The sequence below is a fragment of the Balearica regulorum genome, chromosome 1, assembly GCF_011004875.1.
Source record: "Balearica regulorum gibbericeps isolate bBalReg1 chromosome 1, bBalReg1.pri, whole genome shotgun sequence".
Taxonomy (NCBI): Eukaryota; Metazoa; Chordata; class Aves; order Gruiformes; family Gruidae; genus Balearica; species Balearica regulorum.
The window spans coordinates 37,552,582-37,568,253 of NC_046184.1; the positions used below are offsets into that span (position 1 = coordinate 37,552,582).

A 15,672-nucleotide genomic window follows, 5' to 3' on the forward strand; every position below is an offset into this window, starting at 1 on the left:
TTCAGCTTTAGCTAACTCTGGTGCCACAGCCCAGAAAATGTCTGCGAGTCATAGAAATTGAAATCTAAATAAGGGTCGTTTTGACTGAGTGATTTTCTGCATGACAGGGATGATGGAACTTTACCTAATAATCCTGCACTGATTTCCATAACTTCTGGATGAATTAAAGCATGTCTGCTGGAAAAAAATATTGATTTAATGGCTTCAGTTGACAGAAAATCTACCACATTCTTGGATAAGCTGTTCAAATGATTAATCACTTTCGTTAAACATTTCTACCAGATTTCCTTTTCAGAATTTCTGCTGTCAGATTCGGCCCATTGGATGTCTTTATGACTTTATTATTTTGACTGAGCATTAAGAAAAAGTAGAAATAGTGGTTCTTATATGTAGAAATGGTATTGCACTCCGCTGTGTTGAAGAACTTTAAATAGAATTATAAAATACCAAGAATGACTATTCAGCTTACAGAGATTATACAAGTGAGTATTTAGGAAATGCAAAAATATTTGCCCAAAACAACCTTTTAAGTGTGTTGCAAGAAGAGGAACCTGGATGATTTCAAAGAGTTTCCGTTCACCATTGAAACATCTGAAGACAGGATGGAGTATTTATTTGGAAAGAGGGGTAGAAGTTCAATGGACAGAGTATGTGTACATGACATCTGCACAGGTGGGAGAGATTCACCAACCTCTCAGAGCATCACTGTCTGAGAGGGATCCAGTGCAGTTATCCTAAAATGGTCTTTTGTTATTAAGAACTTCAAGAAAAATGGCAATAGGTACTAGATCCCTAGTGTTAGGCCTTGGTTTCCTTGGAAGATGTCCAACTATTGCATGTCCAAGGTAGGCAGCAGATTATTTTCTTGAGAAAGAATTGACAACTTTTTTTTTAAATAATAGTATCAACCAGCAGAGCTGAATAACAACCTATAGCCTGGAGCAAAGTCACTGCTTTTTGCAGCCACATTAGAGCACATTAGAGCTTGATGATGTTGACAATAGGGTTGAATGTTTACGGGTAAGAATCAGGGGAAGGCCAACAAGGCAGATATCATGGAGGGAGCCTGTTATAGACCACCCAACCAGGATGAAGAGGCAGATGAAATATTCTGTAAGCAGCTGGGAGAAGTCTCACAAGTGCTAGCCCTTGTTCTCATGGGGGACTTGAACTTACCAGATGTCTGATGGAAATACAATACAGCAGAGAGGAAACAGTCCAGGAGGTACCTGGAGTGTGTGGAAGATAACTTCCTGGCACAGCTGGTGAGTGAGCCAGCTAGGGAAGGGGCCCCACTGGACCTGTTGTTTGCGAACAGAGAAGGACTTGCGGGTGATGTGATGGTTGGAGGCTGTCTTGGGCAATAGTGATCATGAAATGATGGGGTTTTCGATTCTCGGAGAAGTAAGGAGGAGAGTCAGCAGAACTGGTACCTTAGATTTCTGGAGGGCAGACTTTGGAACTTGGTTGGCAGAGTCCCTTGGGAGGCAGTCCCAAAGGGCAAAGGAGTCCAGGAAGGCTGGACAGTCTTCAAGAAGGAAATCTTCAAGGCACAGGAGCAGGCCGTCCCCTTGTACCGAAAGACAAGCCAGCAGGGAAGAAGACCAGCCTGGCTGAACAGAGAGCTTTGGCTGGAACTCAGGGTAAAAAAAAGGAGAGTTTATGACCTTTGGAATATGGGGCAGGCAACTCAGGAGGACTACAAAGATGTTGTGAGGTTATACAGGGAGAAAATTAGAAAGGCTAAAACCCAACTAGAACTTAGTCTGGCTACTGCTGTAAAAGACAATAAACAATGTTTCTATAAATATCTTTTGATGGTTGAGTCACCATCCCTGGAGATATTTAAAAGGTGCGTAGATGTGGTGCTTAGGGGCTTCGATTATTGGTGGTCTTGGCAGTGTTATGTTAGCAGTTGAACTTGATCTTAAAGGTCTTTTCCAACCTAAATGGTTCTATGATTCTATGATTTTAAAATGGGAAAGTTATTGGGAAAGAGGTGTTGCCATCTGATCCTGGCTTAGACTGGCTGTTCTCTGAAGCTGTCGTAAGTCTGGATTATCATCGCAACAACAGCTTGTCAAAATGAGGTGTAATAACTGAGTAGTTCTGCTAGGTTTGACTTCTCCTATTGCTGTTACAGAAGAAAGCAGAGGATTTTCTTCTTGATAATGTGTTGTAAGAGTCCCAGATCTGTTTCTGGCAGGTTTTGGAGGAAGCCGGGGGAGGGTGATTTTGTTGTTTGATTTGGTTTCCACAAGGTTATCATTAGGGACACTCTGAAATGGCACATCAATGCCTTCCTGCAGTGGAGGGAGGAGAGGTAAGTTTGGAACATGGCAGGACAAAAGAGGTTTTCTCTTTGAGCACGTTGGGGTGGGTTTACTTTGTGTTGTCACAGTGAAGGGTTTGAATGTGGTGTGAGGAGAGAAAGAAAGAGCTCTTGTGCCTTGCACGCACAGCCAGCCCTAGAACTGCACACTGGGAACAGTGGGCTGTGTGTCTACATCTTCTGATTATCTGAGAAGCCTGAGGTGGAGTGTTTTCACAGCTGCGTACCTGGTCTATGCGCTTCGTTAAGTGGTCCACCACTTCCAAGGAATAAGGTGCTTTTTTAAAAAAAAAAAATAGCAGCTATGTGGCATGTGCTGTCAAAAACTGTCTCAAAGATCCTTTCCATTGCTATCTTTTAACCTTAATGCTTTGTCTGTTTTGCCAAAAGAAAGACAGTTTAGGCAAGGTTTTTCTCCCAGTTTAGACTTTGAACCTGTCATGGTTGCATTAGTTTCTTTTTCTGTGCTTATGTGGCCTCACATATTAAGTATGTTGGTCTTCATGTTAATGGGAGCATGGCCAAACTCCCTTTCCTCTGTGAGAACACATGTTACTGTAACTTTAGATCACAGTCGATATATAAAGTCCAGAAAGCTTTCACATTTTTAATTAAGAGGATTTAAACACTCTTAATTCATATTGCATTCACTATCTGATGAACAGTGAGGAAAGGAATAAACATTAAGTTGTTTTCAAATAGTTTTTTCAAGATAAATGTCAGTGTGGTTTTTTTAATCATTGGCAGAAATTGTTATAAAAGGGAGGAGGGGGAAAGCAGATTCATAAAGTTAATGTTCACATAAATCTGTAAAAGGGCAGAGTGTCACACATTTTATATGGAAATGTAATGCTGCCAGTGAAAAACCCCTTGAAACTAAAGTACTTAGTTATGGATGTCAAGCATAATTGAGGCTACAGCTGCAAAATGAACCTTTCCTCAGTACAGCCACTGAGGAATTCCTTTGCATTTATGCATATATTTCCAAATGAAATAGAGCATTGTGATTTAATGCTTTCCCTTTTGCAAATATAGTGGAAACAGTGCAAAATGACTGTGACTTTTAGGGCAATTTGTATTAATTAGACTCATGAGAACAATGTTATTCTGTTTGGGCTTATGAAGTATCTTAGATAAAATTTGGGCCAAATTATGACTTCTCCAAAGCAAGCATGAAAGGTAGGACAAAACGTAAAGAATCCATCTGATTACGGGCCATAATTCAGCATTCTCAGCAAAAAGATGAGAGCTGCTATTGTTCCCAGCAGCACTCGGCAATGCAGAGGCTAAAATAAGGTGGGGTGGAAGGAAGGAGAGTGGTACTGCACTTCTTTTCTGCCCCTTTGTAGAAATAGGCTGGCCCAAACACAAGTGAAATATTTGTAAGAGGAGTTACATGGAGGCAGAGGGTACTGAAGCTGTGCTTAGGGCTGGCCACAATTCACCTGCACTGCTGGGGGACTGCAATTCCTCTCATGGTGTGAGTTCTTATACACGTGAATTACAATTCACATACACAGCTGTGCCGTGCAGCAGCAGATGCATCTCAGCTACCCAGACCACTTATCTTCTGCCCAGGTCATTATAATTCTTCTTGGTTTCATCTCCCTTGCCTTAAATTTGATATACTAAGATGCTAGGATGGATGAAAACTTACATCTTTTTTCCTTCTGATTTTCATCATTTCAATCCCTTGCTGCCAGCAGTGCCCGTTTACCTAAAGGCATAAATGTTATGAAAGGAAGTTATTTTATTGCTTCTCAGAGTATTGCCTGTTACTTAAAAAGTAAAAAACTGTACTCTGAATTGTCAACTCTTCCTGAAAAAGTTTCAACAAAATGACAACTGTTTCCTTCCCTAAGTGACGACGGTGGAGACAGTTCATTGTGTTTCTCTTCCTGTAATGCTTTCTTAAGTAGATCTGAAAGAGTTGTAAGTGGCATTGCTGAGTTAATATATACATATCTTTGAGTTGGATTGGACTCATCTACCAAAGTGGAAAGAGGCACAAATTGTTAACTTCAGCACTAATACATAGTCATGTAGATTACTTGTCAGCTGCAAATTGACCATAAAAATTACATCTGCGAGTGTAACTTAATCCCATTTGACGTTCAGCGGGTGTGTAAAATACGCATTAGGCATTCACTCTGTTACAAGTAAGTGCCACACGAAGTGGAAGTATCGAGTGAGCCCCACATAGAGATACCACATTGGATTTTATCCTTCAAAACACTGGTCCTAAAGGAGAGAGGTGTCTTACATTACCATTGTTTGCTTTCTTCTTCCTCCTTTGTGCTACTCTTGCCTGTGAAATATGATTAGCTTGCACAGCACTGTTAATGTAGCACAATTCATTCATTGCTGACACCAGGTTTCTCCTTCCACATGTTCTGATCAATAATATCTTCCCTTTGCCAAATGTTTGCAATTTTTTTGTTACTACTGAGATTGGAGATGGAGGCTGCCTGTTGACAGAGGGTGGTAGAACATACACAATCCAGAACTCATGTTTCTGAGCTCTCACTGTTCCCAGGCTGCATCTTCTCCTCGCTGGATAACCATGGCTCACCACCAGTGCAGGGGAGGCCATGTGTAGAACCAAGACCAGGAAAAGTACAGTGCTTTTGTAGCATTTTTAACTAAACCAGAGTGATGAAGGCACATAGCTGTCCAGTTGGCCCAAAATATTTCGGAACTACCAGCAATTGCTGTCTTGCAAAGCGCTGCATTTATGTATTTGAATATTTATTGCCTTTTACATGCTCCACTACTTCAGGATTATTGCTTAATTAAACTTCACTTATGTTTTCTTAATGTTATTTAGGATGATTGTATCCCTGTCTTCATTTATAATTTAGTTTTGTTTTATTTGTATTCAGGAGCTTGTGCTAGTAATTGTGTTTTCTCCCGCCTCAGGTTTCCTTTACTTTTCTGAGGCAGATTGTTGGCTTTTGATCTGTTTCACTTTAGAGTCTGCCTTTGCAAAAACTTCATCATAAGTCACCAGGTGGTTAAAATGTGTTATTTCTCATGGGAGAGAAAAGTGGATATTCATTGACTCTGTGTGTCTCCGAAGTAAGCAAAGGTGACACCGCCTCTCCAGACCGGGTTTCAGTGTTCTTGGAGGCTGAAGATCGCACCTTTTAAGGCTTGAGTAGCTAGGATTTATGCCTATCTGTCTCGTGCTATTGAGAACTGCTCCTTAGCCCATGGATGACAAAGAGGCAGCTACCTAATAAATAATTCTTTCATTTATGCAATGACATTAGTCTCATCTGGATTCATTCATTCAGTTCAAGGACAAGGAGTGTTTGCAGAGGAAGTCCATGGGAGATCAATAAATAAATCTTTTCCAAGAGCCATGCAAGACTGCACCTCAACAAATTTTCTTGTGGAGGTTTTGATCTGCGTCTTTGGAGGATTTTATGAACAGGTTGGACAGACATCTCTCAGAAGTGATTGAGCTAAAGTCAAAGGGTGAGACTGTAGACTTGAATGACCTGTGAAGACTCCTCTGAGCTCTCTGTTTTTCATTTTTTTGTGGTAACTAGTAGAGGCTCCTTAGATCCCAAACACCTCTGATGCTTAGATGCCTAGATAATTTTATGGATACACAGAAAACCAAGCTCCTTATATTATTAGGGTGCTCTGCTTCATTATTGTCTGATAAAAACACATTAATAGTTCCAGGCACAGGTGCCCAGCTCTTCCACAGAGTGCTATAGTCATGAAGCCCCAGAAGCTGGCCTCTTCCCCTTCTCTCATTTCGCCCCACAAATGTCTCCTGTGCTGTGGGCTGCACTGTAGCTCCACTTGACAGGAGCACAGTGTTCCCACGCCAAACACCTTCTCGTCTGGAAGGCAGGTGTGTCAGACCAGAGCTCCAAAAGCTTTGCTTTGCTCTGAAAACTGGGAACTAGAAAATAATAACCATTTCTATCTGTCATATTTACCTGACGGTAGTCTTGATTTGTAGCTGATATTCATGTGTCCTTCACACACATCTCCCTTCCCTCCGTCACTCCACAGTCAGAAAAACTCGTTAGTTCTCAGTGTGCATGGCCTTGCCAGAGGCTTGTCCTGTTGCTTGTGTTTGGGAATGTGAGTCTCATCATATCATTAGAGTAATGAACCAGTTTTCAAATCCCCTGATTTCTATTTCTGCTTGGCAGCTAATTGCATTATTAGGACAAGTTGTGTAATATCAGCACTTCAGTTTTCTTAGCTGAGAAATGGGCAATACCTTACTGGCCGCTGAGGTAGGGCTAATTACAATTCTTGAAAGTCAGAGTAATGAAAAGAGGGTCTCCAACAGAAGTGCTGTGAGAGGGGAGACACAGCCAGTGCTCCGCAGTGTTGGGATTGCCGGTGGTTTCTCCCAGCAGCCAGCTTGTAGCCCGGATGGCCGTTCTGCCCCGAGGCTCTCTTCAGCAAATCCAGTGGAGGCAAAGCAATGCTTTCTTTTCTCTCTGCATGGGAAGCAGCAGAGCTGCAAATTCTTTCTGCCTGGATGCAGAAAGATCACTCTGTATTCATTCCTTCTTTCCCACGTACCCAAACACTCACGCACTGCATACACACAAGCAACTATGAAATTTGGCTCCTCATTTAAAAGCACACAAATGCATAACTTTATTACCTATCTCCTTTAAACCAAATTAATGCCGAGAAAGAAGAACAAGCCTTTTGAAATAACAGGGAAAGCACACAAATTTACCACTTGGCAGCAGTTTGGATTTTCAATAAAGGGGCTTTCATGGAAACCGGGACTGGGTTACTAGGAAGGTATTGGAAATAATACACACACCTCATTCCAGCATGTATAGCTTGTAACTGCTTTAGTATAGAGGTGACCTGCTAGTACTTACTACTGATTGTGCTCCTAGCAGGGCAGCTGGGATAGCTCAACACATGGCCATACAGCCAAACTCTCTGTACCTACTCTGAGTGTCCGTGCTGCCTACTGGGACCAGTTCCTGGCTCATGCATCCTGTGAACCATGTCTAGGAACTGCTTGGAGGAGCTGTCATTGGCACAGACCACAAGCACATTGGAGAGTGAAAACTACTGTGTGGTAGCCGCCTGCCAGTGTTCAAGACTGCACCCCATCCTGGTTTAGCTCACTAGTTCAGACAGAGCTTTTCCATCCGGAGCTGGAACGAGCCAGTGGACCCACCTGGGAGCCTGGCCAGTGCATTTCTTGGGTCTGATTTGAGTTCAGCAGTCAGTGAACCTGGTCCAGGGCCAGTCTCCAGAACCGGCTGGAAGAGGCAGGTCTGCAGCACCAGGCATTAGCCAGGAAAGGCGTTAATGCAGAACGCAGGTTCTGGTGCTGCATCACAACTTCCCTCCAGCTTCCCGCATCCGGCACACAGGGTGAACAGGCTGGAGAGGAGCTGTGCCATAGCACCGCACGGCAGTGCTGCTGAGGCAGGAATGTTGAAAGATGTAACCAAAGCACCTTTGTACCTTCCTCCCTCAGCCCTACTCCATAGAAAATCCACCTGCGCTCACACATACAGGCTCAAAACCACCCAGACCTGCAACTCTGTGTGCAGAGACTCAGAGACAGGCTTGTCGGGGGGAAGGTTGGCTGAGCTGGAGACTCACAGGGCGCCACTGGCTGTAACAGCAGCTGCTGGGGAACTGAAGATGCGGTCAGGCTCCTTCCACTTACTTTTGGAGAGTTGCTTAGTTTCGGCAGATGGAGAAAGGCCTTTCACTAAAACCGGTGTCTGTGGGCTGTGCAGAACATCAGTGTGGCACTGCAGTGCAGAGTGAGTGAGTGTAGCATTGACGTCTCCAAGATGTGGTATGCACTGGAAAGGGAGCAGAGAATTGTGGTCACTCTGCAGATCCTTGCTGTACAAGCAGCTCCCAGGCTTAGCACGTCCCTTCCGTGGACTCCGGTTCTTAACCAGTAACCGGGAATACTTCTTGATTCATGCAGTCTGGGTTTAACAGAAACAATAAATTTCAAGTCTCATACTCTACTAGAGAAAGTGTGATGGCTTGAGCTGATTTTCAGCTAGAGTTTGGGTTCAGTGTGACTCATTAGGTTATAAATTATACAACTTGTCAGCAGTCCTTTTCCCCACCAGCTCCGCAGCAGCATCTCACCAGTGGCATCTCACCAGGTTCGCCATTCCAGCCTTCAGCCGCTCTGCTAGGGAATAGGATTTTACCTCCCGCAGGAGTTTCGCTTTGCTACTCCCGCAGGAAATACCACAATCCGAATGGACATCCTTCATGCAAGCAGTGGTGGGCTGTTCTCCTTCTGCAGAAACTTCCAAGGGGCCAAGCTTCACCCCATCCCAAAATCTTCTGTTCCCCAGCACACTGGTGGTGCTGAGCCAGTGGGATCTCCCATAAATGCAAGTGTGGGAACAGGTTTTCCCCCTTAGTTTACTACTTAGGGGGGCATTTCCTAATGAGGTACAGCGCTTCTGTGTGGTAAATAGAAATCTCACTGCCGACATACTCTGCATATGCTTAGTTCTTGGTACCAAAATACTAAGTACTAGACACCAGTTGTTCTTCTAAGAAAAGTAAGTCAACACACATTTTGCATCTACAAATAAATGCTGATTGGTAGAACTAGCCATACCAAAAAGCACAAATAAACACCAGGAACTCTGTTTACAGTTAGCATGTTTTTATATAAGTAATTACTTTAAATGTGTGCTGTTAGATATCACATTTTGGGGTACAAATGGCTTTTCAGCTACTGGAATCAGCTCCTGTTTCTTATTTCAGAATTTTTTAATATCCATGTCAGTGCCACTGGACAATATTTCTCATATAGTCTGCTAAGATTTCCCCTAGATGTTATTAACTGCAGCATTCTTTCTTGGCTGGTGTAAAAAGCATTTCTGAAATTTTAGGTTGTATCTAACAGTGTCATCTACACAGAAAACACATTGAGTAAAAAATTGAGATATTACTTATTTTGAAAAACAATTTATCCTTTTATCCCATCACTACCCCACTTGGACCCACATAATCTTTCCCACCAAATAGAAGATAATACATCCTTGTTATAAGACATTAGGAACTGATGCTTTTATTATGCTGACCTTGTTTTGCCTGCTTCAAAATAATTTTGGTGGACTGCTATAAAATCATTTGGGAAAATACATGTGATCTTTGTGTTTGTTGCTTACACACTGTAAAACATAAGGCCTTTCTCCTACTTTGCCATAAGAGATTTATAGCTGGACATTTGATTAAGAAAACTCATTAGAGAAGTTTGGTGATTGGAATATTATATCTGATATGAACATTCAAATAAAGAGAATGAATCTGTATTTGAAACTGATGGCTTTCATTCATGATGGCTTTCTTCTGTTTGCAGGAATAGACAATCTCTATGAGAGGGCTCTTCACATCCGCAAACTTCTCCTTACTTTGCCCAGGTCGGTCCTTATAGTGATGAGATACCTCTTCGCCTTCCTCAACCAGTAAGTGCTCTATCATTCCCCAGGGCACTGTATCTTTATCTGCCTTCCTCTGCTGGTATTGAAACTCTTTGGGTTTACTCATACTCTTACGTAGAATTTACATTTAAGCTCCATTTAACACGAAAGATGATCTTCTAATTGGCAATGAAAATAGAAGGGGAGCAACGGTTTTCATGCAAATTAAAATTCCATTTGTCCAAAACTGAGCAAGGTTGTAATAAAACAGATTAAAGTGTTGTCTGAAATGGGGAGTGCAGGCTACATTAAAGCTGATAACAAATAAAGCTGTTTGTTAAGAAAAATAACAAATACAAACTACATTTAAAATCATTTACTGCCACTGCCAGGGTGAGACTTTGTGTTGCTGCTTCTATTTTCTGGAAATAGGGCTACCAGTATAGAGAGCATACATGCCTTGTGTATGGTTTGATATAAAGGAGCTCGGTTCTCACACTGCAAAACAGAGGCAGCTGCTGCAAGGAGGGTTGTGTGAAAAAGGGAAAGTGGTGTGCATGTCTTCATGACCCCAGAAAAACTTCTTCATTCTCAAAACAAAAGACAGGTTGGACAATTGCACTGTGCTTCTCTCTCCAGTCCTTCACAGCCCTCTCCAGTTTTGCTGACCCCAGTATGTTCACAGCAAATTTTGCTTCTTGTGCACTTTGCCCTGATTCTAGCTTTTCTCTTTCTGCTGCCATGTTGTCTGTTTCCTGTTATATGTTTTCATATTGTCCTTTTCCTTTTTTTTTTTTTTTTTTCTGAATTTGCCCTCTGCTGATTCATTCTGTCTTTGTGACCTTCCCCATTTCATCCATCCTGTCTGTTGCTATAGAGGGTCTTTGCAGCCAGGTTATGTGTGCATGCCTGTATTCACAGCTGTTCCCATTTCCTTTCTTCTAGTAATTTCTGAAACACTTTCAAGTAATATTTAAAAGAGGGGCAGAGATCTAAAGTTTTATGAAAATAACCGTTCCTTGAAAACATTCATTGATCCCTCTATAATGACACTGTGTAAATACCTCACGGGCTTATATCGCAGCTTCTCCTCTACTTAGATGGGCAGATTGGCCAGTGTTATACGAGGTTGTACTTGTTACATGGTCATGTTAGCTACATCTGTGCTCTCCACAGGAATGCAGTTCAGAAAGCAGTCTAAATCTCATATGCCTCCAAACTGTGCCCAGTGCATCCACAGGAAAAAGAGTCCCATAGTTTGACTTTCTGCAAATCCAGTTCTGCTTTTTGCATACGCAGTTCAGCCTGCTTGGCCACATGAGGTCATCAGACCTCATGGCTTGACCTCATCTGGTCTATTATCCTGCTCAAAGCTTCTAAAGTTAGATCAAGTTGCTCAAGGCTTTGTCTTGACTTCATGAGAAGCAAGGGGAAGGGTAATAATTATTCCCTTGACCTGCTGGCTTTACTTTTCCTAATACAGTCACATATGTAACTAGCCTTCATCACTGGAAGACAGACTGTTGAATCACATCCAACTTCCTGTCCAAAATGTGCTTTTCCCAGTGCTTTTCCTTGGGAGCTAACAGTCTGCTCCAGACCGTAATAATACATGGGATTATTTCATCCCACTGGCAGGACTTTGCATTCATTCTTGCTGAACTTGGCGAAATCCTTGTTCATCCATTCCTCCATCTTGCCAAGGTCCTTCTAAATGGTAACCCTGTCCTTTAGCATATCTGCTGTCCTCCACAGTGTGACATCATCTGTAAGTTGGCTGAATGTGTACTCCATCCTGTTGTCTAGGCCATTCATGAAGGTGTTGAACAGTATCAGCCCCAGTATTGAGCCCTGAAGAGCACCATGTGTTACCAGCCACCAGCAGAACTTCACATGTTTCACGATGATAATATTTTTACACATTCTCGCACACATTTAAAGGCTCAACCACCTTATAAATCAGTAGAACAAGACGTCTCCAATTAAAACATGGGATATGATAACAAATCATGGCATCAGAAGGAGAAGAGCATGATTAATTTTACAAGCTAGTTATGAAGGGAGTAATTTAGAAGGTTTGCCTCTTCAGTTTGTATTGTTTGTACATGTACACTCTATAAAATTCCCTTTCTAAAGGGAATATGATGCTGTATTTAAACACAACCAGACATACTAATTCATATGCTGCTTCAGAGTGCAGAACAACACAGAGATAAAGGGTGTCCCAGTGCTTCAGTTTCTGTTTGACTATCCCTGCACAGAACCACTCAAAAGCCAACATTTCCACTAGAAATGCCAATACTTTTAAACAAGGGAATAAAGAGCAACTTTTCATTCAAAATCAAAATTGAAAACTAATAATGTTGGATTTTCTGGAGGAAAGGAGATCTTGCAAGAGTTGGTTAATAAGAAGGATCAGAGCATTTTGTTCGCTTGCTTCCAGAATGAAATCCCTGTGGGAGTTTGTGGGCAGAAGGCAAGGTGCTCAGGGATTTTAGGTTGTATGGTAAAAACAGAAACCAGAAGTCACAAGAGCCAGGAACTACCTCCAGAAAACAATTCAGTCAGCCTAAGTTATATAGCCAGTTGATGAGAGAGATGCATCAGGGTCTGATGAGAAATGATAAGCAATCCACTTTGGATCCAGTCCACTTGGGCCTCCAAGGATACGCACTGATGAGATACAAGCAGCAGGAGGTGATGCATTTTACATTAGCCCATTAAGTCAGTGTACACTAAACACAATAGCGTAGGAACACATAAATCTACATACATATACGTGCTATAAATTCACTTTATAATGTTTATAGCCTATTGAAGAAATCCCCTTTTTTGTTTGTTGTATTATGTGGGATTAAGTCTCAAGGAAAACAGGAAACCTTAGGTTGTGATGGAAAATAAAGTTTCACCAGTTTTCAGAATAAGGTTAGTCGCAGTGGAAAAGTCAATTTTTCTTGATTTTTCTGTTATAACAGCCTTTCACAGTACAGTGATGAAAACATGATGGATCCGTACAACCTGGCTATTTGTTTTGGGCCAACCCTGATGCCTGTTCCAGACATACAAGACCAGGTGTCTTGTCAGGCACATGTGAATGAGATAATCAAAACTATCATCATCCATCACGAGGCTATTTTTCCAGATGCTAAAGAACTTGATGGCCCAGTGTATGAAAAATGCATGGCTGGAGATGACTACTGGTAAGTCAGAATATTACCCTTCTATCTCCTTAACAAGATCATTAGACTGGTTGTCTGGATAACTCCTGTGATACAGAATGACATTCGTACACAATAGAAGTATGAAGATAGATGAGAAGAGCATTTGGATTCACATAGGAAAGTGTTAACTGTAAAAACATGAAGCAAAGGCAATTACAATGAGGTTCCCTACAATATTTTGTGGAGAAAGCTGTCCTTGTGTTCAGCCAGATGCAGGCAGAATTCCAGGTGTACTATGCAGAGCACACAGCCAGAAACTGGCTTTCTGACTGTGAACCATCTTAACAAATTTCACCTTATGATGCCTTCCCCTTGCTCCTTTCCTCTCTTAGCAACACACACACATGTTGTTTGAAGGAGAGGTGTGTAGACTTCTGTAATTATGTATTCATAGCGTGTCGTGAGAATTATGTTGCACATAACTTTATAATATTATCACTTCAAATAATCTCATGGGGGTGCCATATTTCTGATATGTGTCACAAGCACCAGCTACCCCCAGTGGACTGGGGAAGGAAGGGACTGGGGTTTAATGCCCACTGAAGCATCCTTTTCATGCTGTGGTTTCTCTCCCTGCTCGACCTTTTGTTTCCCTTCAGTGACAGTCCATACAGCGAACATGGTACATTAGAGGAAGTGGACCAGGATGCCAGTACAGAGCCCCATACCAGTGAAGACGGTATGTCTGCTACATTACCGTGCCTTTGATAGAAGTAAGTTTTACAGGTGTTTCATGCAGGAGACCTTCTTCCTTTCCTGATTGTGTCTTATTTGAAAGAAGAGGATTTCAGTCCTGGTGGCCTATAGCAAACCCGGCTTCTTTAATCTCTGTGTGCTTTTTCACTCTGATTCATCTGTGTTTGACCAGCTGTTTCCCCTTGTTCTCTCCTGATTTGCCAGTGACAGGAAGGGCAAGAGAGAAACTATTTCAGTCAGCGCATATTATTTTCTGATATAATGTTACATTTTTAGTGACTCTTTATCTTTTGTCTGCAATAGCTGGACTTACCAAAAGTGTATCTTTAAATATTTCAACCAAGGGATAATTGCCATTCAGTGGGTTCTATTTTCATATGAATTTAAAAGCTGTTCCATCTAAAGGGTTTATAACTACTGAAAAACATGTGTGTACCCCCCACAGTGAAACTTCTGAACAATAGTCATTTGCTATAAATATTAATCACATATACTCTGACAGTTCTGGGTACGATAGATATCCCTGCAAAAAATGATGCATCTCTATTGTATCAATTCTTTTTAGCCAGGTTTCCTAAAGGTGTATTTGACTGTGACATATTTTACTTGGACCATCTTTCTGATGTCCCTCCCAGTAACTTCTGCCCAGTTTCAAGCAAATGTAACAGATGGAAAGAGGTGTTAAAATTGTTAAATAACTACCTGATCTCAGTGCCAGGGAAGGTTATGGAACAGTTCATCTTGGGTGCACTCACCAAGCGTGTGCAAGACAACCAGGGGATCAGGCCCAGCCAGCATGGGTTCATGAAAGGCAGGTCCTGCCTGACCAGCCTGATTTCCTTCTATGACCTGGTGACCCACCTAGTGGATGAAGGGAAGGCTGTGGATGTTGTCTACCTGTACTTCAGTAAAGCCTTCAACACGGTCTCCCACAGCATTCTCCTAGAGAAGCTGGTGGCTCATGGCTTAGATGGGTGCACTCTTCGCTGGGTAAAAAAACCGGCTGGAAGGCCGAGCCCAGAGAGTTGTGGTGAATGGAGTTAAATCCAGTTGGCGGCCAGTCACAAGCAGTGTTCCCCAGGGCTCAGTCTTGGGGCTGGTCTTGTTTAATATCTTTATCAATGATCTGGATGAGGGGATTGAGTGTGCCCTCAGTAAGTTTGCAGAGAGCACCAAGTTGGGCAGGAGTGTTGATCTGCTTGAGGATAGGAAGGCTCTACAGAGGGATCTGGACAGGCTGGATCGATGGGCCAAGGCCAGCTCCATGAGGTTCAACAAGGGTCAGTGCCGGGTCCTGCACTTGGGTCACAACAACCCCAGGCTTGGGGAAGAGTGGCTGGAAAGCTGCCCGGCGGAAAAGGACCTGGGGGTGCTGTTTGACAGCTGGCTGAACATGAGCCAGCGGTGTGCCCAGGTGGCCAAGAAGGCCAGTGGCATCTTGGCTTGTATCAGGAATAGTGTGGCCAGCAGGACTAGGGAAGTGATCATCCCCCTGTACTCGGCACTGGTGAGGCCGCACCTTGAGTACTGCGTTCAGTTTTGGGCCTCTCGCTACAAGAAGGACATTGAGGTGGTGGAGCATATCCGAAGAAGGGCAACGAAGCTGGTGAAGGGTCTAGAGCACAAGTCTTATGAGGAGCAGCTGAGGGAACTGGGGTTGTTTAGTCTGGAGAAGAGGAGGCTGAGAGGAGACCTTATCGCTCTCTACAGCTACCTGAAAGGAGGTTGTAGTGAGGTGGGTGTTTGTGTCTTCTCCCAAGTAACAAGTGATAGGACAAGAGGAAATGGCCTCAAGTTGTGCCAGGGAAGGTTTAGGTTGGATATTAGGAAAAATTTCTTCACGGAAAGGGTGGTCAGACATTGGAACAGGCTCCCCAGAGAGGTGGTGGAGTCACCATCCCTGGAGGTGTTCAAAAAACATGTAGACATGGCACTTCGGGACATGGTCTAGGAGACATGGTGGTGTTGGGTTGACGGTTGGACTTGATGATCCTAGGGGTCTTTT

The 15,672-nt window shown here is 42.8% G+C and overlaps 1 protein-coding gene across 2 annotated transcripts in view; it reads left to right on the forward strand.

The window, feature by feature from the left end:
- SRGAP1 (SLIT-ROBO Rho GTPase activating protein 1) overlaps positions 1–15,672 on the forward strand; it is a 154,545-nt gene that overhangs the window by 126,379 nt on the left and 12,494 nt on the right. For both annotated transcript variants that reach the window (XM_075745623.1, XM_075745632.1), the window contains exons 16-18: positions 9,690–9,795; positions 12,726–12,950; positions 13,571–13,650. In XM_075745623.1, coding sequence (XP_075601738.1) covers positions 9,690–9,795; positions 12,726–12,950; positions 13,571–13,650 — 411 coding nt within the window. The remainder of the gene's footprint in view (positions 1–9,689; positions 9,796–12,725; positions 12,951–13,570; positions 13,651–15,672) is intronic.